Source organism: Balaenoptera physalus (genome assembly GCF_965194825.1).
Source record: "Balaenoptera physalus genome assembly, chromosome: X".
NCBI lineage: Eukaryota > Metazoa > Chordata > Mammalia > Artiodactyla > Balaenopteridae > Balaenoptera > Balaenoptera physalus.
This window is the reverse complement of record NC_138903.1, coordinates 66108931-66136730: the sequence shown is the minus strand read 5'-3', so window position 1 is coordinate 66136730 and position 27800 is coordinate 66108931. Positions and strand designations below refer to the sequence as shown.

Below are 27800 nucleotides of genomic sequence, written 5' to 3'. Positions count from 1 at the left end.
AGAAGCCTGTGTGCAAGCACAAGTCACTATCCACACCTCCCCTCCCGGGAGCCTGTGCAGCCCGCCACTGCCAGGGTCCCGTGATCCAGGGACAACTTCCCCGGGAGAAAACATGCCATGCCTCAGGCTGGTGCAACATCATGCTGGCCTCTGCTGCCGCAGGCTCGCCCCGCATACCGTACCCCTCCCTCCCCCTGACCTGAGTGAGATACAGCCCCTGAATCAGCGGCTACTTTTACGCCGTTCTGTCTGAGCAAAGAACAGACAACCTCAGGCGACCTACACACAGAGGGGGGGTCAAATCCAAAGCTGAACCCTGTGAGCTGTGCGAACAAAGAAGAGAAAGGGAAATCTCTCTCAGCAGCCTCAGGAGCAGCAGATTTAATCTCCACAATCAACTTGATGTACCTGCATCAGTGGAATAACTGAATAGATAATGAATCATCCCAAATTGAGGAGGTGGACTTTGGGAGCAACGATATATATATATTTTCCCCCTTTCTCTCTTTTTGTGAATGTGTATGTGTATGCTTCTGTGTGTGATTTTTTCTGTATAGCTTTGCTTTTACCATTTGTCCTAGGGTGCTGTCTGTCCGTTTTCTTTTTTTTTTTTCGGATTTTTTTAGTATACTTTTTAGCGCTTGTTATCATTGGTGGATTTGTTTTTTGGTTTGGTTGTTCTCTTCTTTCTTTCTTTTTTTTAATTACTTTAAAAAATTTTTCAATAATTATTTTTTATTTTTTATTTTAATAACTTTATTTTATTTCATTTCATTTCTTTTCATTTTATTTTTTCTCGCTTTCTTTCTTTTCTTCTCCCTTTTATTCTGAGCCGTGTGGATGAAAGGCTCTTGGGGCTCTGGCCAGGAGTCAGGACTGTACCTCTGAGGTGGCAGAGCCAAGTTCAGGACATTGGTCCACCAGAGACCTCCCAGCCCCATGTAATATCAAGCGATGAAAATCTCCCAGAGATCTCCATATGAATGCCAAGACCCAGCTGCACTCAACGACCAGCAAACTACAGTGCTGGACACCCTATGCCAAACAACTAGCAAGACAGGAACACAACACCACCCATCAGCTGAGAGGCTGCCTAAAATCATGATAAGGTCACAGACACTGCAAAACACACCACCAGACGTGGACCTCCCGACAGGAAAGACAAAATCCAGCCTCATCCACCAGAAGACAGGCATTAGTCCCCTCCACCAGGAAGCCTACACAACCCACTGAACCAACCTTAGCCACTGGGGGCAAACACCAAAAACAATGGGAACTATGAACCTGCAGCCTGAAAATAGGAGACCCCAAACACAGTAAGTTAAGCAAAATTAGAAGACAGAGAAACACACAGCAGATGAAGGAGCAAGGTAAAATCCCACCAAACCTAACAAATGAAGAGGAAATAGGCAGTCTGCCTGAAAATTCAGAATAATGATAGTAAAGATAATCCAATATCTTGGAAATAGAATGGAAAAAATACAAGAAACGTTTAACCAGGACCTAGAAGAACTAAAGAGCAAACAACAATGATGAACAACACAATAAAAGAAATAAAAAATTCTCTAGAAGGAATCAATAGCAGAATAACTGAGGCAGAAGAAGGGATAAGTGATCTGGAAGATAAAATAGTGGAAATAACTACTGCAGAGCAGAATAAAGAAAAAAGAATGAAAAGAATTGAGGACAGTCTCAGAGACCTCTGGGACATTAAACACACCTACATTTGAATTATAGGGGTCGCAGAAGAAGAAGAGATAAAGAAAGGGCCTGAGAAAATATTTGAAGAAATTATAGTTGAAAACGTCCCTAACATAGGAAAGGAAATAGTTAATCAAGTCCAGGAAGCACAGAGAGTCACATACAGGATAAATCCAAGGATAAACACACTAAGGCACATATTAATCAAACTATCAAAAATTAAATACAAAAAATTTATTAAAAGCAGCAAGGGAAAAACAGCAAATAACATACAAGGGAATCCCCATAAGGTTAACAGCTGATCTATCAGCAGAAACTCTGCAAGCCAGAAGGGAGTGGCAGACATATTTAAAGTGATGAAGGAAAAACCTACAACCAAAATGACTCTACCCAGCAAGGATCTCATTCAGATTCGATGGAGAAATTAAAACCTTTACAGACAAACAAAAGCTAGGAGAATTCAGCAGCACCAAACCAGCTTTACAACAAATGCTAAAGCAATTTCTCTAGGCGGGAAACACAAGAGAAGAAAAAGACCTGCAATAACAAACCCAGAACAATTAAGAAAATGGTAATAGGAACATACATATCAATAATTACCTTAAATGTAAATGGATTAAATGCTCCAACCAAAAGACATACACTGGCTGAATGGATACAAAAACAAGACCCGTATATATGCTGTCTACAAGAGACCCACTTCAGACCTAGGGACACATACAGACTGAAAGTGAGGGGATGGAAAAAGATATTCCATGCAAATGGAAATCAAAAGAAACCTGGGGTAGCATTTCTCATATCAGACAAAATAGACTTTGAAACAGACTATTACAAGAGACAAAGAAGGACACTATATAATGATCAAGGGATCAATCCAAGAAGCAGATATAACAATTGTAAATATTTATGCACCCAACATAGGAGCACCTCAATACATAAGGCAAATACTAACAGCCATGAAAGAGGAAATCGACAGTAACACAATCATAGTAGGGGACTTTAACACCCCACTGTCACCAACGGATAGATAATCAAAAATGAAAATAAATAAGGAAACAAGCTTTAAATGATGCATTAAACAACATGGACTTAATTCATTTATATAGGACATTCCATCCAAAAACAACAGAATACACATTTTTCTCAACTGCTCATGGAACATTCTCCAGGGTAGATCATATCTTGGGTCACACATCAAGCCTTGGTATATTTAAGAAAATTGAAACGTTATCAAGTATGTTTTCTGACCACAACGTTTTGAGACTAGATATCAATTACAGGAAAAAGTTTGTAAAAAATACAAACACATGGACACTACACTAGTTAATAACCAAGAGATCACTGAAGAAATCAAAGAGGAAATCAAAAAATACCTAGAAACAAATGACAATGGAAACACGACAACCCAAAGCCTATGGGATGCAGCAAAAGCTGTTCTAAGAAGAAAGTTTATAGCAATACAATCCTACCTTAAGAAACAAGAAACATCTCAAATAAACAACCTAACCTTACACCTAAAGCAATTAGAGAAAGAAGAACAAAAAAACCCGAAAGTTAGCAGAAGGAAAGAAATCATAAAGGTCAGATGAGAAATAAATGAAAAACATATGAAGGAAATGATAGCAAAGATCAATAAAACTAAAAGCTGGTTCTTTGAGAAGATAAACAAAATTGATAAACCATTAACCAGACTCATCACAAAAAAAAGAGAGACGACTCAAATCAATTGAATTAGAAAAGAAAAAGGAGAAGTAACAACTGACACTGCAGAAATACAAACGAGCATGAGAGATTACTACACGCAACTCTATGCCAACAAATTGGACAACCTGGAAGAAATGGACAACTTCATAGAAATGCACAACCTTCTGAGACTGAAGCAGGAAGAAATAGAAAACATGAACAGACCAATCACAAGTACTGAAATTGAAGCTGTGATTAAAAATCTTCCAACAAACAAAAGCCCAGGACCAGATAGCTTCACAGGCGAATTCTATCAAACATTTAGAGAAGAGCTAACACCTCTCCTTCGCAAACTCTTCCAAAATATAGCAGAGGGAGGAACACTCCCAAGCTCATTCTACGAGGCCACCATCACCCGAATACCAAAACCAGACAAAGATGTCACAAAGAAAGAAAACTACAGGCCAATATGCAAAATATTTTGCAAAAATCCTCAACAAAATACTAGCAAACAGAATCCAACAACACATTAAAAGGATCATACACCATGATCAAGTGTGGTTTATCCCAGGAATGCAAGGATTCTTCAATATATGCAAATCAATCAATGTGATACACCATATTAACAAACTGAAGGAGGAAAACCATATGATCATCTCACTAGATGCAGAGAAAGCTTTCGACAAAATTCAACACCCATTTATGATAAAAACCCTCCAGAAAGTAGGCATAGAGGGAACTTACCTCAGCATAATAAAGGCCATATATGACAAACCTACAGCCAACATTGTCCTCAATGGTGAAAATCTGAAAGCATTTCCACTAAGATCAGGAACAAGACAAGGTTGCCCACTGTCACCAATATTATTCAACACAGTATTGGAAGTTTTAGCCACAGTAATCAGAGAAGAAAGAGAAATAAAAGGACTCCAAATTGAAAAAGAAGAAATAAAGCTGTCACTGTTTGCAGATGCCATGATACTATACATAGAGAATCCTAAAGATGCTACCAGGAAACTACCAGAGCTAATCAATGAATTTGGTAAAGTAGCAGGATACAAAATTAATGCACAGAAATCTCTTTCATTCCTATACACTAATGATGAAAAATCTGAAAGTGAAATTAAGAAAACACTCCCGTTCACCATTGCAACTAAAAGAATAAAATACCTAGGCATAAACCTACCTAAGTAGACAAAAGACCTGTATGCAGAAAATTATAAGACACTGATGAAAGAAATTAAAGATGATACAAATAGATGGAGAGATATACCATGTTCTTGGATTGGAAGAATCAACATTGTGAAAATGACTACCCAAAGCAATATACAGATTCAATGCAATCCCTATCAAACTGCCACTGTCATTTTTCACAGAACTAGAACAAACAATTTCTCAAATTGTATGGAAACACAAAAGACCCTGAATAGCCAAAGCAATCTCGAGAAAGAAAAACGGAGCTGGAGGAATCAGGCTCCCTGACTTCAGACTATACTACAAAGCTACAGTAATCAAGACAGTATGGTACTGGCACAAAAACAGAAATATAGATCCATGGAACAGGATAGAAAGCCCAGAGATGAACCCACGCACATAAAGTCACCTTATCTTTGTTAAAGGAGGCAAGAATATACAATGGAGAAAAGACAGCCTCTTCAATAAGTGGTGCTGGGAAAACTGGACAGCTACATGTAAAAGAATGAAATAGAACACTCCCTAACACCATACACAAAAATAAACTCAAAATAGATTAAAGACCTAAATGTAAGGCCAGACACTATCAAACTCTTAGAGGAAAACATAGGCAGAACACTCTATGACATAAATCACAGCAAGATCCTTTTTGACCCACCTCCTAGAGAAATGGAAATAAAAACACAAATAAACAAGTGGGACCTAATGAAACTTAAAAACTTTTTCACAGCAAAGGAAACCATAAACTAGACGAAAAGACAACCCTCAGAATGGGAGAAAATATTTGCAAATGAAGCAAGTGACAGAGGATTAATCTCCAAAATTTACAAGCACCTCATGCAGCTCAATATCAAAAAAACAAACAACCCAATCCAAAAATGGGCAGAAGACCTAAATAGACACTTCTCCAAGACGATATGCCGATTGCCAACAAACACACGAAAGGATTCTCAGCATCATTAATCATTAGAGAAATGCAAATCAAAAGTACAATGAGATATCATCTCTCACTGGTCAGAATGGCCATCATCAAAAAATCTACAGGCAGTAAATGCTGGAGAGGGTGTGGAGAAAAGGGAACCCTCTTGCACTGTTGGTGGGAATGTAAATTGATACAGCCACTATGGAGAACCGTATGGAGTTTCCTTAAAAAACTAAAAATAGAACTACCATACCACCCAGCAATCCCACTACTGGGCATATATCCTGAGAAAACCATAATTCAAAAAGAGTCATGGACCACAATGTTCATTGTAGCTCTATTTACCATAGCCAGGACTTGGAAGCAACCTAAGTGTCCACTGACAGATGAATGGATAAAGAAGATGTAGCACATATATACAATGGAATATTACTCAGCCATAAAAAGAAACGAAATTGATTTATTTGTAGTTAGGTGGATGGACCTAGAGTGTGTCATACAGAGTGAAGTAAGTCAGAAAGAGAAAATCAAATACCATATGCTAACACATATATATAGAATCTAAAAAAAATATGGTTATGAAGAACCTAGGGTCAAGACGGGAATAAAGACACAGACCTACTAGAGAATGGACTTGAGGACATGGGGTGGGGGAAGGGTAAGCTGGGACAAAGTGAGAGAGTGGCATGGACATATATACACTACCAAATGTAAAATAGATAGCTGGTGGGAAGCAGCTGCACAGCACAGGGAGATCGGCTCAGTGCTTTGTGACCACCTAGAGGGGTGAGGTAGGGAGGGTGGGTGGGAGGGAGATGCAAGAGGGAAGAGTTGTGGGGATATATGTATATGTATAGCTGATTCACTTTGTTAGAAAGCAGAAACTAACACACCATACTAAAGCTATTAAACTCCAATAAAGATGTTAAAAAAAATAAAAAATAAAAATTAATTAATTAAATTAAATAATAATAGAGGACTTCAATATCCCAATTTTATCAATGGATAGATTATCTAGACTAAAAAGTAATAACGAAAAAGCAAATATGAATAATTTAGTAGACCAAATGTACCCAACAGATATACACAGAACATTCTACACAACAGCAGTAGAATTCATATTCTTTTCAAGCACATACGGAACTTTCTCTGGGATAGATCATATGTTAGGCCAAAAAACAAGTCTTAAAATTTAAGAAAATTGAATTACATCAATGAAATTGTCTAATATAATTGTATGAACCTAGAAATCAATAACACAGGGAAACTGGAAAACTCACACATATGTGGAAATTAAACAACACCCTCCTTGACAACCTATGGGTCAAGAAGAAATCAAGAGAGAAATCAAAGAAATCAAGAGAGAAATCAAAACATATGTTGACAAAAATGAAAATGGAGTTACAATATACCAAAACTTATGTGATGCAGCAAAAGCAGTTCTAAGAGGGAAGTTTATAACAATTAATGCCTACATTGAGAAAAAAGAAATATCTCAAATAAACAACCTAAGTTTTCATCTCAAAGAACTAGAAAAAGAAGAAGAAACTAAGCCCAAAATAAACAGAAGGAAGGAAATAACAAATATCAGAGCAGAAATAAATGAAATAAAAACTAGAAAAACAATAGAAAAGATCAGAGAAACAAAGATCTGGTTTTTTGCAAAGATAAAAAAAATTGACAGACCTTTAGCTACACTTACTAGAAGCAGAAAAGAGAGAACACTCAAGTAAATAAACTTTAAAAATAGATGTTATGAGTGATGCCACAGAAATACAAAGGATCATAATAGCAATTAATAAATGAACAATTAATAAACAATTAATATGAACAATTAATAAATCGGATAACCTAGAATAAGTGGATATTCCTAGAAATATGCCACCTTCCAAGACTGAAACATGAAGAAATAAATAACCTGAACAAATCAGTAACAAGTATTTTGAATCAGTAATAAAAAAAAAAAAACTTCCAAACAAATAGAAGTCCAGGGCCAGATGGATTCACTTGTGAATTCTGTCAAACATTTAAAGAAGGATTTATACCAAACCTTCTCACATTCTTCCAAAAAAATTTAGTATGCTTCAAAATATTTACAAAGACAGTATTACCATGATACCAAAGCCGGACAAGGACACTACAAGGAAAGAAATTAGGACAATATCCCCAAACAACATAGATATAAAATCCTTAACAAAATACTATCAAACCAAATTCAACAGCATAATAAAAGGATCGTTCACCACAGCCAAGTGGGATTTATACCTGGGATGCAAGGATGGTTTGACATACGTAAATCAATAAATGTGATACACCATATTTTTTAAATTAAAGATTTAAAAAATCATATAATCATCTCAAGAGATACAGAAAAAAACATATGACAAATTCCAACATTCTTTCATGATAAAAATTCTCAACAAATTAAGTATAGAACAAATGTACCTCAACATAATAAAGACCATATATGACAAGCCCGTAGCGAATATCATACTCAATGGTGAAAATTTGAAAGATTTTCCTCCAATATCAGGAACAAGTCAAGGATGCCCACTCTCACAACTTCCATTCAACATAGTACTGGAAGTCCTAGCTAGAACAATTAGGCAAGAAAAGGAAATGAAAGGCATACAAATCAGAAAGGAAGAAGTTAACTTTTCTATTTGCAGATGACATAATGTTATATATAGAAAATCCTAAAGACTCCACCAAAAACAATTTAGAATAAATGAATTCTGTAAAGTTTCAAGATTAAAAAAAATCAGTTGTGTTTTTATACCCTAAAAACAAGCTATCCAATAAAGAAATTAAGAAAGCAATCCCATTTACAATAGCATAAACAAAGAATAAAATACTGAAGAATAAATTTAACCAAAGAGGTGAAAGATCTGTACAAGTAAAGCTATAAAACAATGATGAAAGAAATTGAAAACACAAATAAATCCATATCATGCTTATGGATTGGAAGAATTAATATTGTTAAAATGTCCATACTATCCAAAGCCATCTATAGATTCAATGCAACCCCTATCAAGGTTCCAATGGCATTTTTTACTGAAATAGGAAAAACAATCCTAAAGTTCATTTGTAACCACAGAAGATCCCAAGTAGTTAAGGCAATCGAGCAAGAAAAAGAAAGCAGGAAGCATCACACTCCCTGATTTCAAATTATACTATAAAGCTATAGTGATCTAAACTGTATGATACTGGCATAAAAACAGACACATAGACCAATGGAACAGAATTAAGAGCCTAGAAATAAACTCATGTATATGGAGTCAACTGTCAACAAAGTTGCCATGAATACACAATGAGAAAATGATAATATCTTTCAATAAACGTTGCTGGGAAAACTGCATATCCACATGCAAAAGAATAAAATTGGACCTTTATCTCAGACCATTCACAAAAGTTAATTTAAAATGGATTAATGATTTAAATATAAGACTTGAAAACATACAAGTCCTAGAAGGGAAGAGAGGAAAACTCCTTTACAGTGGTCTTGGCATGATTTTTTGGATTTGAGACCAAAGCACATACAAACAAAAGCAAAAACAAACAAGTGGGATTATATCAAACTAAAATATTTCTGCACATGAGGAAACAATCAGCACAATGATAAGGCAACCTATGGAATAGGAGAAAATATTTGATTACCATATATCTGAGAACGGGTTATTATCTAAAATATATATGGAACTCTTACAACTCAATAGCAAAAAGCCAAATATCCCCATTTAAAAATGGGCAAAGGACCTGAATAGATGTTTTTCAAAAGAAGACATACACATGGCCAACAAGTATATTAAAAGGTGCTCAACCTGACTAATCATCAGGGAAATGCAAACCAAACCTACATGAGGTGTCACCTCACAGCTGTCAGATGGCTATCATGAAAAAGTCAAAACGTAACAAGTGTTGGTGAGGATGTGGAGAAAGGGAACCTTCGTACACTGTGGGAATGTAAATTGGTATAGCCATTATGGAAAACAGTACAGTGGTTCCTCGAAAATTAGTAGTAGAACTACTGTATCATCCAGCAATCCCACTTCTGGGTATATATCCAAAGGAAACGAAATCTGTATCTCAAAGAGATACCTGCACTCCTATATTCATTGCAGCATTCACAGTCATAAATATATGGAGATAACCTATTTGTTCACAAACAGATGGATAAAGAAATATGGTATATACATATAATAGAATATTATTCAGCTTTTAAAAATAAAGAAATCCTGCCATTTGTAACACCATATGATGTACCTGGAGGACATTATGCTAAGTGAAATAAACCAGACACAGAAAGACAAATACTACCTGGAGGACATTATGCTAAGTGAAATAAACCAGACACAGAAAGACAAATACTACATGATCTCACTTATATATGGAATGTTTAAAAAAAGTCAGACTCATAGTAACAGAGCAGAATTGTGTAACAGTTATAAACATATATGTACCTAACAAGAGAGCTCCAAAATATAGGGGGAAAAAATGACAGAACTGAAGGAAAAAATACACAGCTCTACAATAATAATTGGAGATTTCAATACCCTATTTTCAATAATGGATAGAACACCTAGACAGAATATCAATAAGGAAAGTCAGGATTTAACAGCACTAAAAACCAATTAGATGTAACACACATGTATGGAACACTCCACCTCAAAATAGAAGAATACACATTCTTCTCATATGCACATGGAACATTCTGCAGTATAGACCATATGGTTGGTAACAAAAGAAGTCTTAATAAATTTAAATGATTGAAACCACACAAAGAATCTTCTCTGAGTTCAATGGAATGAAACTAGAAATCAATAACCAAAGGGAAATTATAAATTCACGAATGTGTGGAATTGAACAACACACTCTTAAACAACCAATGAATTAAATAAGAACCCACAAAGGAAATTAGAAAATACTGTGAATGAATGAAATTGAAAAATAGCATTCCAAATATTATGGGATGCAAGAAAACAGTGCTCGGGGGAAATTTATAGCTATAAACACCTACAGTATAAAGAGGAGTAATATATTAATTCAGTATTCTTTACACCTTAAAGAAACAGAAAATCAAGAGCAATCTGACCCCAAAGATAGCAGAGGTAAATAATAAGGATTAGAGCAGAGGTAAACTAAATAGAAAACAATAGGGATAATTAAGAAAACAAAAGTGGGGCTTTGAAAAGATCTACAAAATTGACAAACCTATAGCTACACTGACCAACAGAGAGAGAGAGGGAGACAGAGAGGACACAAATTACTAATATCAGAAATGAAAGTAGGACATTACTATAGACCTTACAGAAACAGAAAGGATTACAAGAAAATACCATGAATAATTGTGTGCCAACAAATTAGATAACCGAGATGAAATGGGCAAATTCCTAGAAACACACTAACTAGTAAAACTGAATCAAGAAGAAATTTTAAAAATTGAATATACCTATAGTAAGTAAAAAGATTGTATTAATCAAAAACCTATCAAGAAATAAAAGCCCAGGACCAGATAGTTTCACAAGTAAATTCTATCAAGCATTTAAAGAAGAATTAGCACCACTCTTTCTCAAATTATTCCAAAAAATAAGAGAAGAAGATGGAGAAACACTTTTTCTAATCAGTGCATGTAGGCAAGAAAAATAAATAAATAAAAAGCATCCAAATTGGACAGGAAGACATAAAATTATCTCTGTTCACAGATAACATGATCTTACTTATATCCAACCCTAAATGTTCCACCAAAAATCCTGTTAGAACTAATAAATGATTTCAGCAAAATTGCAGGATGCAAAATTAACACATCAACAAACAGTAATCAGTTGCATTTCTATACACTAGCAATGAGCAATCAGAAAAATTAAGAAAACAGCTACCTTTACAAAGCATGAAAAAGAATGAAATACTTAGGAATAAACTTAACCAGGGAGGTGAAAATCTTGTGTACTGAAAACTAAAAAAAAGTTGCTGAATGAAGTTAGATACAAATAAATGGAAAGACATCCCATGTTCATTAATTGGAAGAGTTAATATTGTTAGGGATATCATTACTACCCAAATTAGTCTACAGATTTAGTGCAATCTCTATCAAAATCCCAATGACACTTTTTGCATAAATAGAAAATTCCATCCTAAAATTCATATGGAATCTCAAGAGACTCCAAATAGCCAAAACAATCTTGAAAAAGAACAAAGTTGGAGGTCTCACATTTCCTCATTTCTAAACTTACTACAAAGCTACAGTAATCAAAACAGTGTGATACAGACATAGAGACTAATTGAATAGAATAAAGAGGCCAAAATAAACCCTCACATATATGGTCAGATGATTTTTGAAAAGTGTACCAAGACCATTCAAGGGGAAAGGAGGGTCTTTTCAACAAATGGTGTTGGGAAAACTAGATACACACATGCAAAATAATGAAGTTGGACCCTTACCTTATACCATGTACAAAAATCAACTCAAATGGATTAAAGACCTAAACCTAAACCTATAGTTTTTAAAACTAGAAAACACTTAGAAGAAAGACTAGGGAATAAATTTCATGACATTGATTGGCAATGATTTCTTGGATATGACACCAAAAACAGAGTAAACTAAAGTAAAAATAAATTGGATGACATTAATACATTTAAAGTTCTAGGCATCAAAACACAACAAACTGACTGAAAAGGCAACCTGTGGAATGGGAGAAAATTTTTACAAATCATATATCTGATAAGGGGTTAATATCCAGAATATAAAAGAACTCTTACAACTATACAACAACAGAAAACAAACCAATCTGATTTCTAAATGGGCAAAGGACTTGAGTAGACATTTTTCCAAATGACCAACAAACACATGAGAAGATGCTCAACATCATTAATCATTAGAGAAATGCATATCAAAACCACAATGAAATACCACTTCACATCCATTAGGATGGATACTATTTTTTTAAAAAAGCAGAAAATGGCAAGTGTTGGCGAGAATGTGGAGAAGCTGGAACACTCGTGAGATGTTGATGGGAGCATAAAATGGTGCAGCCACTATGGAAAATAGTATGGTATCTCCTCAAATAATTAAAAATAGAGCTACCATATGATCCAGTAATTACACTTCTTGGTATGTACCCAAAAGAATTGAAAGCAGGGTCTCAAGGCAGTATTTGTTCACAGCAGCATTATTCACAATAGCCAAAAGGTGGATGCAAGCCAAATGTCCACTGACAGATGAATGGATAAACAAAATGTAATATATACATACAATGGAATATTATTCAGCCTTCAAAAGGAAGGATACTGACACATGCCACCACGTGGATGAACTTTGAGGACTTTATGATAAGTGAAATAAGCCAGTCACAAAAAGGCAAATACTGTATGATTCCACTTACACCAGGTACTTAGAGTAGTCAAATTAACAGAGACAGAAAGTAAAAGGGTGTCTGCCTGGAGCTGGAGGGAAGAGGTATAGGGAGTTGTTTAATGAGTGTAGAATTTCAGTTTGGAAAGATGAAAAAAGGATTTAGGATGGATGGTGGTGATGGTTGCACAACAATGTGAATGTACTTAATGCCACTGAGCTATACACTTAAAAATAGTTTAAATGGCTGAACTATATGTTGTGTATATTTTATCACAATAAAAAAATGGATCAAACACCAAAATGTAAAACTTAAACCTCTTAAACTCTTAAAAGAAAACCTAGGGGTAAATCTTAATGACCCTGGATTTGGTAATGGATTATTAGATAAGACATTAAAAACAAAAGAAACAAAAGAAAAACAGATAAATTAGACTTTATCAAAATTTAAAACTTTTGTGCATCAAACAACACTTTAAAAAAATTGAGAAGACCACTCAAAGAAGGGGGAAAATATTTGCAAATTATATATCTGATAAGTGTCAAGTATCCAGAATACATAAAAGATTCTTACAATTCAACAACAAAAAGACAAACAACGAAATTTAAAATGGGCAAATAATTTTATTTTGTATCTATATGAGATGATGGATGTTCACTAAACTTATTGTGGTAATCATTTCCTTATGTATATAATTCAAATCATTGTGCTGTATACTTTAAAATTATACTGTGCTGTATGTCAATTATACTTCAATAAAACTGGAAGAAAAAAATATTAGGTGAAAAAGTAGTATGGAAAATTAAAGGAATGATTATATATACAAATGAAAGGAAAGACTGTACACCAAAATAATACTGGCTCTTTATGAATAAGATTAGAAGGATTTTTTCTTAATGTTTTTCTGTAATGTCCATATATTCTACAATGAACTTGCATTACTTTTATAAAAATAAAACAATAACTCTTGTATACTGATACAACGAAAAATAAAATTAAAATTTACATTTAGCCATGTGATACATTTTGAGGTAATATTTTTAAATTGGGGTATAGCTGTTTTACAATGTTGTGTTAGTTTCTACTATACAGGAAAGTGGAGTTCCCTGTGCTATACAGCAGGTTCTCATTAGTTATCTATTTTACACACATTATTGTATATATGTCAATCCCAATCTCCCAATTCATCCCACCCACCCTTTCCCCCCTTGGTGTCCATACATTTGTTCTCTACATCTGTGTCTCTACTTCTGCCTTGCAAACCAGTTCGTCTGTACTATGTTTCTAGATTCCACAGGTATACGTTAATATACGATATTTGTTTTTCTCTTTCTGACTTACTTCACTCTGTATGACAGTCTCTAGGTCCATCCATATCTCTACAAATGACCCAATTTCGTTCCTCTGTATGGCTGAATAATATTCCATTGTATATATGTACCACTTCTTCTTTACCCATTTCTCTGTTGATGGGCATTTAGGTTGCTTCCATGACCTGGCTATTGTAAATAGTGCTGCAATGAACACTGGGGTGCATGTGTCTTTTTGAATTATGGTTTTATCTGGGTTTAAGCCCAGGAGTGGGATTGCTGGGTCATATGGTAGCTCTATTTTTAGTTTTTTAAGGAACCTCCATACTGTTCTCCATAGTGGCTGTATCAATTTACATTCCCACCAACAGTGTAAGAGGGTTCCCTCTTCTCCACACCCTCTCCAGCATTCATTGTTTATAAATTTTCTGATGATGCCCATTCTAAACAGTGTGAGGTGATGCCTCATTGTAGTTTTGATTTGTATTTCTCTAATAATTAGTGATGTTGAGCAGCTTTTCATGTGCCTCTTGGCCATCTGTATGTCTTCTTCAGATAAATGTCTATTTAGGATTTCCACCCATTTTTGGATTGGGTTGTTTGTTTTCTTGCTATTCAGCTGCATGAGCTGTTTATATATTTTGGAGATTAATCCTTTCTCCATTGATTCTTTTGCAATATTTTCTATCATTCTGAGGGTTGTCTTTTCATCTTCCTTGTGGTTTCCTTTGGTGTGCAAAAGCTTTTAAGTCTCATTAGGTCCCATATTTTAATTTTTGTTTTTATTTCCATTACTCTAGGAGGTGGGTCAAAAAAGATCTTGCTGTGATTTATGTTAAAGAGTGTTTTCCTCTAAGAGTTTTATAGTGTCCAGTCATACATTTAGGTCTTTCATCCATTTTGAGTTTATTTTTGTGTATGGTGTTAGGGTGTGTTCTAATTTCATTCCTTTACATGGAGCTGTCCAGTTTTCCCAGCACAACTTATTGAAGAGGCTGTCTTTTCTACATTGTATATTCTTACTTTCTTTATCAAAGATAAGGTGACCATAGGTGCGTGGGTTTATCTCTGGGGTTTCTATCCTGTTCCATTGATCTATATTTCTGGTTTTTTGCCAGTGCCATTCTGTCTTCATTACTGTAGCTTTGTAGTATAGTCTGAAGTCAGGGAGCCTGATTCCTCCAGTTCCATTTTTTTGTCTCAAGATTGCTTTGGTTATTTGGGGTCTTTTGTATCTCCATACAAATTTTAAGATTTTTTGTTCTAGTTCTGTGAAAAATGCCATTGGTAATTTGATAGGGATTGCATTGAATCTGTAGATTACTTTGGGTAGTTTAGCTATTTTTGCAATATTGATTCTTCCAATTCAAGAACATGGCATGTCTCTCCAACTGTTGGTATCATCTTTGATTTCTTTCATCAGTGTCTTATAGTTTTCTGCATACAGGTCTTTTACCTCCTTAGTCAGGTTTATTCCGAGGTATTTTATTCTTTTTGTTGCAATGGTGAATGAGATTGTTTCCTAAATTTCTCTTTCTCATCTTTTGTTGTTAGTGTATAGGAATGCAGGAGATTTCTGTGCATTAATTTTATATCCTGCAACTTTACCAAATTCATTGATTTAGCTCTAGTAGTTTTCTGGTGGCATCTTTAGGATTCTCTATGTATAGTATCATATCATCTGCAAACAGTGACAGTTTTACTTCTTCTTTTCCAATTCGTATTCTTTTTATTTCTTTTTCTTATCTGATTTCCATGGCTAGGACTTTCAAAACTATGTTGAATAATATTGGTGAGAGTGGACATCCTTGTCTTGTTCCTGATTTTAGAGGAAATGCTTTCAGTTTTTCACCATTGAGAATGGTGTTTGCTCTGGTCTGTTGTAAACGGCTTTTATTATGTTGAGGTAGTTTCCCTCTTTGCCAGCTTTCTGGAGAGTTTTTATCATAAATGGGTGTTGAATTTTGTCAAAAGCTTTTTCTGCATCTATTCAGATGATCATATGGTTTTTGTTCTTCAATTTGTTAATATGGTGTACCACATTGACTGATTTGCATATATTAAAGAATGCATATATCCTTGCATCCCTGGGATAAATCCCACTTGATCATGGTGTGTGATCCTTTTGATGTGTTATTGGGTTCTGTTTGCTAGTATTTTGTTGAGGATTTTTGCATCTATATTCATAAGGGATATTGGTCTGTAATTTTCTTTTTTTTGTAATATCTTTGTCTGGTTTTGGAATCAGGGTGATGGTGGACTCGTAGAATGAGTTTGGGAGTTTTCCATCGTCTGCAATTTTTTGGAAGAGTTTCAGAGGATGGGTGTTAGCTCTTCTCTAAATGTTTGGTAGTATTTACCTGGGAAGCCGTCTGGTCCTGGACTTCAGTTTGTTGGAATATCTTAAATCACAGTTTCAATTTCATTACTTGTGATTGGTCTGTTCATATTTTGTATTTCTTCTTGGTTCAGTCTTGGAAGGTAATACCTTTCTAATAATTTGTCCATTTCTTCCAGGTTGTCCATTTCATTGGCATATAGTTGCTTGTAGTAGTCTCTTATGATGTTTTGCATTTGTGCAGTGTCCGTTGTAACTTCTCCTTTTTCATTTCTAATTTTTTTTTATTTGAGTCCTCTCCCTCTTTTTCTTGATGAGTCTGATTAAAGGTTTATCAATTTTGTTTATCTTCTCAAACAACCAGCTTTTAGTTTTTATTAATCTTTGCTATTGTTTCATTTCTATTTCTTTTATTTCTGCTCTGATCTTTATAATTTCTTTCCTTCTACTAACTTTGGGGTTTTTTTTTGCTCTTCTTAGTCTAGTTCCTTTAGGTGTAAGGCTAGATTGTTTATTTGAGATTTTTCTTGTTTCTTGAGGTAAGATTGTCTTCCAATAAACTTTCCTCTGAGAACTGCTTTTGCTGCATCCCATAGGTTTAGGGTCATCGTGTTTTCATTGTCTTTTGTCTCTAGGTATTTTTTGATTTCCTCTCTGATTTCTTCAGGGGTCTCTTGGTTATTTAGTAGCGTATTGTTTAGCCTCCATGTGTTTGTGTTTTTTACAGTTTCTTTCCTGTAATTCATTTCTAATTTAATAGCATTGTGGTCGCAGAAGATACTTGATACGATTTCAATATTCTTAACTTTACCAAGGCTTGATTTGTGACCGAAGATATGATCTATCCTGCAGAATGTTCAATGTGCCCTTGAGAAGAAAGTGTAATCTGCTGTTTTCAGATGGAATGTCCTCTTAATATCAATTAAATATATTCGGTCTATTGTGTCATTTAAAGCTTGTGTTTCCTTATTTTTTTTTTTTCATTTTGGATGATCTGTCCATTGGTGAAAGTGGGGTGTTAAAGTCCTCTACTATTATTGTGTTACTGTCGATTTCCCCTTTTATGGCTGTTAGCATTTGCCTTATGTATTGAGGTGCTCCTATGTAGGTGCATAAATATTTACAATTGTTATATCTTCTTCTTGGATTGATCCCTTGATCATTATATAGTGTCCTTCTTTGTCTCTTGTAATAGTCTTTATTTTAAAGTCTATTTTGCCTGATATGAGAATTGCTACTCCAGCTTTCTTTTGATTTCCATTTGCATGGAATATCTTTTTCCATCCCCTCACTTTCAGTTTGTATGTGTCCCTAGGTCTGAAGTGGTTCTCTTGTAGACAGCATAAATACGGGTCTTGTTTTTGTATCCATTCCGCCAGTCTATGTCTTTTGGTTGGAGCATTTAATCCATTCACACATGTGTGTTCCTATTACCATTTTCTTAATAGTTTCGTGTTTGTTTTTGTAGGTCCTTTTCGTCTCTTGTGTTTCCCGCTTAGAGAAGTTCGTTTAGCATTTGTTGTAAAGCTGGTTTGGTGGTGCTGAATTCTCTTGGCTTTTGCTTGTCTGCAAAGCCTTTGATTTCTCTGTCAAATCTGAATGAGATCTTTGCTAGGTAGACTAATCTTGGTTGTAGGTTTTTCCCTTTCATCACTTTAAATATATCATGCCACTCCCTTCTGGCCTGCAGAGTTTCTGCTGAGAACTCAATGGAGAACCTTATGGGGATTCCCTTGTATGTTATTTGTTGCTTTTCCCTTGGTGCTTTTAATATTTTTTCTTTGAATTTAATTTTTGTTATTTTGATTAATATGTGTCTTGGTTTGTTTCTCCTAGGGTTTATCCTGTTTGGGACTCTCTGCACTTCCTGGACTTGGGTGGCTATTTCCTTTCCCATGTTGGGGAAGTTTTTGACTATAATCTCTTCAAATATTTTCTCAGACCCTTTATCTTTCTCTTCTTCTTCTGGGACCCCTATAATTCGAATGTTGGTGTGTTTAATGTTGTCCCAGAGGTCTCTGAGACTGTCCTCAATTCTTTTCCTTCTTTTTTTTTTATTCTGCTCCATGGCAGTTATTTCCACCATTCTATGTTCCAGCTCACTTATCCATTCTTCTGCCTCAGTTATTCTGCTATTGATTCCTTATAGAGTATTTTAAATTTCTGTTATTTTGTTGTTTATTACTGTTTGTTTGCTCTTTAGTTCTAGGTCCTTGTTAAACGTTTCTTGTATTTTCTCTATTCTATTTCCAAGATTTTGGATCATCTTTACTGTGATTACTCTGAATTCTTTTTCAAGTAGACTGCCTATTTCCTCTTCATTTGTTTGGTCTTGTGGGTTTTTACCTTACTCCTTCACCTGCTGCATATTTCTCTGTCTTCTCGTTTTGTTTAACTTAGTGTGTTTGGGGTCTCCTTGCTGCAGGCTGCAGTGTTGTAGTTCCTCTTACTTCTGGTGTCTGTCCCCACTGGGTGAGGTTGGTCCAGTGGCTTGTGTAGGCTTCCTGGTGGAGGGGACTGGTGCCTGTGTTCTGGTGAGTGTGGCTGGATCTTGTCCCTCTGGTGGGCAGGGCCATGTCCGTTGGTGTGTTTGGGGTGTCTGTGAGCTTCATATCACTTTAGGCATCCTGTCTGCTACTGGGTGGGCTTGTTTTCCTGTCTAGCTAGTTTTTTGGCATGAGGCGTCCAGCATTGGAGCTTGCTGGCCGTTGTGTGGAGCCAGGTCTTAGTGCTGAGATGGAGACCTCTGGGAGAGCCCTCACCAATTAATATTCCATGGGGCCGGGAGTTCTCTGGTGGTCCAACATCCTGGACTCAGCTCTCCCACCTCGGAGGCTCAGGCCCAACCCCTGGCTGGAGCACTAAGACCCTGCAAGCCACACAGCATGGAAAAAAAGAAAACAAACAGACAAAACCCCAAGAAAAATGGTAAAAGCAAAACTAAACAGACAAAATCACATGAAGAAACACACACACACACATACACTCACAAAAAGAAAAATAAAAAAGAGAAAACAAAAAGGGAGAGAGCAACCAAACCAATAAATAAACCCAAAAATGAAAACAAACACTAAGAACTAAACTAACAAAAACAAAAAACCAAAATCAAATCAAACACAGAAAGCAAACTAAAAACAGGAAAAGAAATCATAAAACACACAAAAATGATCAAAAGAAAACTAAAAACGAAAGATGAAAACAGAAGGAAAAATGTATGAAACAACAAAGAAGTAAACATAGAAAAATATAAAATATAGTTTAAAATAAGAGAAAAACAATGCAAAACAAAGAAAAACGAAAACAAGTAAAATCTACAATATAACGAAAAAATACTGTAGAAATAGGAAAAAATAAAATTAAAAATATATTAAAAATAAAAGCATAAAAGAAAAAATAAAAAGTAAATAAAAAGAATAATAAAAAATCAACAAAATTTTAAAAAGTAGTAATAATAATAATATCTTTTTGTGGCCTCAGCCTTCTGTGTCCTTGCCCCCACAGTGAACCATAGCCAGTCCCTGCCTACCCAGGAAGTCCTCCAATACTTCTAGGTAGGTCTCTGGACCTGCTGTGGACACTGTGGCACCAGCTCAGACTCTGATCTGGCCTTACTCCCATGTGTACTTGCCTCCAAAGTCCACAGTTGCCCCCAAAGTCCACATGCTCAATTGTGGGAACACTCGTCTATTCAGATACTCCTCAGATGCAGTGTTTACCAAGCTGATTGTGGGTGTTTAATCTGCTACTCCTGTGGCTGCTTGGAGAGATTTCCCTTTCTCTTCTTTGGTCGCATGGTGCCTGGGGTTCAGCTTTGGCTTTGGCCCTGCCTCTGCATGTGAGCCACCCTCAGGAGTCTTCCCTGCCCATGCAAGAGGGGGCAAAAGCAACGACTACTTAGGGCTCACTTGCTCTCTCAGTTCGGTGAGAGGGATGGATATGGCAGTCACAATTGGGATGTGCCAGGACTGCTTGCAGCGGCAGAGGCAGGCATGAAGTTGCAACAGCCTAGGTGCACCATGCGTTCTCCTGGGGATGTTGGCCCTGGGTCGCAGGACCCTCAGCAGTGGCGGGCTGCACAGGCTCCCAGGAAGGTGTGGGCATTGACCTGGGTTTGCTCACAGGACCCTTGGTAGCAGCGGCAGCAGCCGTTGCACCCGCCTCTCAGGCTCACGCCCACCTCTGGAGCTCACATAGGTGGTGCCCTGCCATCTGTGAGCACACGGAGCAAGAAGCTCATATGGCGGGCCTGCCCCTCTCCTCGTGGACCCCATGACAATGGTCTCTTGCCTCTCTGGCAGGTCCAGACTTTTTCCTGGACTCCCTCCCAACTAGCTGTGGGGTATTAGCCCCCTCAGGCTGTCTTCACACAGCCAGCCCCAGTCCTCTCCCTGGTGTCTGACCTCCAAAGCCCGTGCCTCAGCACCCCGTCCCCACCTGACCCAGCAGGTGAGCAGACAAGTGTCTCAGGCTGGTGAGTGCTGGTTGGCACTTATCCTCTGTGCAGGATTCTCTCTGCTTTCCCTCAGTACCCCTGTTGCTCCCCTCTCCTCTGAGGCTCCAAAGCTCCCCCAATTCCCGCCAGTGAGGGGGCTTCCTAGTGTGTGGAAACTTTTCCTCCTTCACAGCTCCCTCCCAGAGGTGCAGGTCCCATCCCTATTCTTTTGTCTCTATTTTTTCTTTTTTCTTTTGCCCTACCCAGGTACATGGGGATTTTCTTGCCTTTTGGGAAGTCTGAGGTCTTCTACCAGTGTTCAGTAGGTGTTCTGTAGGAGTTGTGCCACATATAGATGTATTTTTGATGTATTTGTGGGGACGAAGGTGGTCTCCACGTCTTACTCCTCCATCTTGAAGATCCTCCATTTTGAGGTAATTTGTGTAAGATGTGAGGTATATACTGAGGGTTTGTTTTTTTAATATTATGTCCAATTGTTATAGTACAGTTTGCTGAAAAGATGATCCTTAATGTTTTCAATTAGGACTATCCTTTAAAAAATGGGCAAATGACTTGAATAGATAGTTCACTAAACAATACATATGTGTGTGTGTGTATATATATATATATGTATATGTATATATAGTAGAGAAATGCAAATTAAGACCACAATGAGATAACATTTCACACTGGATGGCTAAAATATGACTAACTGAACAGATACATGCAAAAGAATGAAATTGAACCACATCTTACACTAAATACTAAACTTAACTCAAAATGTATTAAAGACTTGAATGTTAGACCTAAAACCATGAAACTCTGAGATGAAAACATAGCTGGTAAGCTCCTTGATATTGGTCTTAGCAATGATTTTAGGGCTCTGACTCCAAAGGCAAGGGCAACAAAAACAAAAATAAACAAATGGGACTACATCAAACTAAAAATCTTCTGCATGGCAAAGGATATTATCAACAAAACGAAAAGGCAACCTACTGAATGGAAGAAGATATATTCAAGTCATATACCCAATAAGGGGTTGATATCCAAAATATATAAAGAACTCATACAGTTCAATAACAAAAACCAAATCTGATTAAAAATGGGCAGAGTATCTGAATAGATATTTTTCCAAAGATGTACAGATGGCCAACAGGCACATGAAAAGATGCTCAACATCACTAATCATCAGGAAAATTCAAATCAAAACCACAGTGAGATATCACCTCATGCCAGTTAGAATGACTATTATAAAAAAGACAAGAAATAACAAGAGTTGATGAGGATGTGGAGGAAGGGGTACCCTTATTCACTGTTGGTGGGAATGTAAATTTGTGCAACCAGTATGGAAAACAGTATAGAGGTTTCTCAAAAAGTTAAAAATAGAACTACCATATGATCCAAGAATTCCATTTTTGGGTATCTATCCAAAGAAAACAAAAACATGAATTAGAAAAGATATATGCACCCCTATGTTCATTGCAGCATTATTTACAATAGCCAAGATATGGAAGCAACTTAAGTGTCCATCAGTGGATGAATGGATAAAGAAGATATGGTATATATACAATGGAATACTACTCAGTCATTAAAAAAAAGAAATATTGTAATTTGCAACAACATGGTTGGACCTTGAGGGTATTATGCTAAGTAAAATAAGTCAGAGAAAGACAAATACCACATGATTTCACTTATATGTGGAATTTAAAATACAAAACAAACAAACAAAACAAAACTAAACTCAGACTCATAGATACAGAGAACAGATTCCCAGAGGAGGTTGCCAGAGGAAAAGGGGTCGGGGGGGGAAATGGGTGGCGGGGATCAAGAGGCATAAACTTCCAGTTATAAAATGAATAAGTCATGGGGATGTAATGTATAGTATATGGAATACAGTCAATATTGTGTTAACTTTGTATGGTGACAGATGGTAACTGGACATTGTAGTGATCATTTTGAAATGCATAGAGATGTCAAATCATTATGTTGTATACATGAAACTAATATAATATTGTATGCCAGATACATTTCAGTAAAAGAAATCATGGAATCATATACCATAAAAAGGTAAATTTTACTGAATGGAAATTTTTTAAACATAAAGGAAAAAATTGTCAGTGATCCTCCAATATTAAATCAAGCCAAATTCCTAATCAGATGAGCTCTCTTCCTTTGCCCAAGAAGCAAAAAAAGAAGACTGTAGGTGTGGTAGAGTGATCACATCAGTTGTTCCAATTTCTCATGCCTTCTTGTAGTCATGAACTTTGCCATAACCTCTGATGTCCTCCCACTCTCTCTGCATCTAGCCATGTAACTTGCTTTATCCAATGGGATGTTAGTAGATGTGAGATAAGTAGATGCTTGAAAGAGCACTTACATGTTTCCATTTGGATTTCTGCTCTTGCCTTCTATCACCACCTTGACAACATGCCAGTCTAATCTGATGGGACACAAACATGGGAGCAGAATTGAGTCATCAGGATCATCCCAACCAAGATGGGCCAATAGTCAGACAATTACCAGATATGTGAGCGAGTTTGGGGACCAGAACTGCTTAGTCAATTCAGCCAAAATTGCCAGCACACAGACCCTTGAACCTTGATGCTTATTATTCTAGATTTCAAAGTTGTATGTTATGAAACATTATTGTGACCATAGATAACTGATACAAAAAGTAAGGAATTATGAACCATAAGAAAAGGGCAAAAACCAAGGAAAATGTTAACTTTGGGGAGGTGGGAAACTGTGGGAGTTGGGCACACTTTCTTGAAGTGCTAGTGTCTTAACTTATTTTTTTAAATAAGGAAGACTATCTGAATAATGCTATTCAGGAATATGAAAACAAGACTGGAGTAGAACCAATCTAGAGGTGTATCATATTGTGATCAGTTCATGACTTTCCCTAATAATGAGGGTCTCTTCACATCTTTGAGTTTTATTCCATGAAATCAAATATGTACAGCCTCAGATGAATGTAATAAAATAATTGTAATAAAAACAAAACAAAGACAAAAAGAAAGAAAGAAGGAAAGAAGAAGGAAAGAAAGAGAAAGAAAGAAAGAAAGAAAGAAAGAAAGAAAGAAAGAAAGAAAGAAAGAAGAAAGAAAAGAAAGAAAGAAAAAGAAAGAAAGAAAGAAAGAAAAGAAAGAAAAATGTAAAATAACAAGTGTTAGTGTAAATATGGAGAATTCTGAATCCTCATACATTGCTACTGGGAATTTAAATGGTGTGGCTGGTGTGGAAAACAGTTTTGCATTTCCTCATAAGGTTAAACATAGAATTACCATGTGACCCAGCAATTCTACTCCTAAGTATATACTCAGGAGAATTGAAAACAGTTGTTCAAACAAATAGTTATACACAGTTGTTCACAGATCACTATTCACTGTAACCAAAAGGTGGGGAGGAGCCAAATGTCCATTAACAGGTGAATGCATAAACCAAGTGTGGTATGTCCATACAATGGAATATTATTCAGCCATTAAAAAGGAATACATTACTGATACATGATACAACATGGATGAACCTTGAAAACATTATGCTAATTGAAATACAGCAGACACCAAAGGCCACATATTGTTTGATTCCATTCATATGAAATATCCAGAAAGAAAAATCCAGTGAGGCAGAAGGTAGATTAGCAGTTGCCAGGGAATGGGAATGGAGGGAATAGGGAATCACCACTTAATGTATAGAGGGTTTCCTTTTGGAGTGATAAAAATATTCTGGAACTAGATAGTGGTGGTGGTTGCAAAACACTGTGAATGTACTAAATGCCACTGACTCGTACACTATAAAATGTACATTTTAAAATGTAATTTTATGTTATGTGAATTGTAGCTCAATAAAATAATTGTCCTTGTCACACTATTTATAAAGCTTGTAGGCCAGTAAAAAGGCTGAGTGGTTAGGAATTTTGTTGGCCTAAACTGGGTGACATGATGGCAGGATTTAGATAATCACTGCAAATGTCTAACATTTAAGACCACATATTAATCATTTTTAATGGGTAAAAAGAAAAGGTGAATCTTTTGGGCCTGTTTGATAGCCATGATATTAATTTATCTAATACCAAATACATCCCAGTCTATCATCAGTTGTCCCACCCAAAGTGCATTTACTGGCTCATTGCATTCTAATCCTCAAAAATGCTTGGTTAGTGACAGAAATAGGGCATCCAGGCATGACATCCTATTCCAAACCAAAGCCTACTGGCTATATAACCACAAGGTTTCATCACATACAAGCAGTAACAACACTGCCTCTGCCTTTCAAGCTGGGGCAGTATACCAAAAGAAAGTTATATTCCCAAGACCATCCCCGAACTTAAAGGGCTGCCCCAAGGTGCTGCTTTTAATTATCAACATTAAAAAAGAATTGTTTAAAACTTTATACTTTTAAATCAACTATACTTCAATAAGAAGGTTAAAAATAAGTTAAAAAATAAAACTTTATACTTTCCAGTTAGTATAATTGTTCTTCTAAGAAAACAAAAAAAAAACCCAGTTGTTTTTATATTAAATTTGTATTATTTAGTTACCATTTTATAATATTGACCTATAGACTTTTAGTTCTGAAAACTCTTAGTTGTGTGTGCCTACACAGTTCATCGCAGAGTCCTTGGCTCCCTGGGCCTCCACCCATTAAATGCCTATAGTGCACCATATTTATTGTAATAGCCAAAAGTTCCCCTACACATTTCCACATACCCGCAGGCAGTCACTCTACTTTAGAATGACATGGTACCATAAAAATGCACCACAGGTATGGTTCTTAAAATAGAGTGTTTGATTTTATACCTTTCCAATTTTAAAAGTCAGATGCATTTAAATTATCTTAAATATTTTATTAATTTATTTGTTTTACTATTTTACTGATGTATAAATACATACTCTATTCCAAGAACTAAGCTGTAAAGAGTATGATTTCATGATTTTTTACCTGTATTTACACCCATATAATCACCATCCAGGTTAAGATTTTGAACATTTCCAACACCTCAGGAATCTCCTTCACACCCTTTCCCAATCAGCTTCCTATCAGACGTAACCACTAGTCTTTCTATCACCATAGATTAATTTTGCCTATTTTTGAGCCTCACACAAAAAAAGAATCATAGTATGCACTGTTTTGTGTAAGCCTTTCACTCAGTGTAATGTTTTCCAGATTCATTCATGTTGATGCATGTTTCAGTTATTCATTCCCTTTTACTGCTGTTAGTTATTCTCTTTTATCACAGTTGATTTATCTATTCACCAATTAAAGGACACTTGTGTTGTTACCATTTTTTTCTATTATGAATAAAGCTGCTATGAACAATCTTGTACCTGTCTTTTGGCATACACACAAACACACATACATATATACACACACACACACTCATTGTTCTCTTAGGTATATAACTGCGAATGGAATTGCTGAGTCATAGGGCGGCACATATTTAGCTTATGTAGATAATGCCAAACAGTTTTCCAAAGTGGTTGCATAAATCTACACTCCCACCAAGATCTTCAGATCCTCAAAATGCACCATAAAGGAAGTAAAAAGGAAAGCCACAGACTGGTAGAAAATATTGAACAAAGGACTAGTATACAAAATATATAAATTACTCCTCAAATCATTACAATACAAATCAATAATAAAAAAGACACATAACCCAATTATTTTTAATGGACAAAAGGCTTGAATAGGCATTTCACAGGAAGATACCCAAATGGCCAATAAACTCATAAAAAGGTGCTGAATGTCATTAGTAATCAAAGGAGTGCAAATTAAAATCACAATAACATACTGCTACACACTATCTAGAATAGCTAAAATTTTAAATATTGGCTATATCAAATATTTCTAAGAAATTGGACTTGTAAAAGAGACTTTAATTACTTGCTATTATCCAGCACTCTTACACCAGTCTTGTGATGTAAGTATTATTTCCTCTATTTTACAGACAAAGAAACTTAGGTTGAGAGTATCTGATTTTCCAAAGTGATTTTTGAACTATTAAATGGCAGAGATTAAGTTTAAATCCAGAGAATGTGATCACAGATCTTTCTCTTTTTCACCTCTGCCTACCCTTTGGCCCAAACAGAAGAAAACTTACAGGTTTGTATTACTTTGGAAAATCTTTGGCATTTTTTTTGCCAGATTAGCAAAGTGTAGCACAAACATGGCAACAAGCTCCATACCAGACTAAAAATTTCTGAAATAGTGAGAATATCCAAATTTCTATTCATTTGAAAAATTATTATAGAATGTGAAGACAACGTTGCAAGTAGTCTCATCCAGCTTCTCCAAGAGTGTCACCTATGAAAAATACTCACAACTTAATAACAAGCATAGTTTATCATCAACAGGGTCCTGGCAGCAAGGTATCACATATCAACATGCAATATCATATTATGGTGTAATGGAGTGGAAATGGCATAAGTCTTGGGGTCAAGTGAACTGGATTTGGGGCTTAGTTTTGCTGCTTTTATTAGTTGAGTGAGTGTAACCATAGACAAGGTACTTAATCTAAGTTTTATTTTCTTTAGTTATAAAACAATATTACCTATCACATAGAGTTATGAATATTTAGATAAAAGCCAAATAAGATAAATGAGATAATTATCCAGAGAAAGTTATAAGCCAAATTGGTACCTGAGCTTCAAGGATAGGTAACAAATATTTTCATTCAAATAGTTATTGTTGTTTTTAATCTTTTCTGTGAATTTTGGAAAGTAAAGTCTTGCCTCTCGCTTCTCCTTCCAGTTCCACCTGTCCTACACCGACAAGGAGCGCTATGAAAATGAAGAGAGACCTGAGGTCCAGAAGCAGATGCTTTTTGATATGGCCAAGAAGCTACCAGTTTACACAAGAACCGGGAGTGGAG

The 27800-nt window shown here is 35.9% G+C and overlaps 1 protein-coding gene and 1 long non-coding RNA gene across 4 annotated transcripts in view; one reads left to right on the top strand and one right to left on the bottom strand.

Annotated features, from left to right (window-relative positions):
• Positions 1–27800, top strand: part of ZDHHC15 (zDHHC palmitoyltransferase 15) — a 130273-nt gene that overhangs the window by 33015 nt on the left and 69458 nt on the right. For all 3 annotated transcript variants that reach the window (XM_082447435.1, XM_082447436.1, XM_082447434.1), the window contains exon 4: positions 27680–27800. In XM_082447435.1, the coding sequence (XP_082303561.1) occupies positions 27680–27800 (121 nt within the window). The remainder of the gene's footprint in view (positions 1–27679) is intronic.
• On the bottom strand, positions 718–27749 carry LOC309653124. The gene is made up of 2 exons (XR_014258997.1): positions 9872–27749; positions 718–9817 (listed from the first exon to the last, which is right to left on the bottom strand). It is a non-coding gene; the product is annotated as an uncharacterized lncRNA (long non-coding RNA).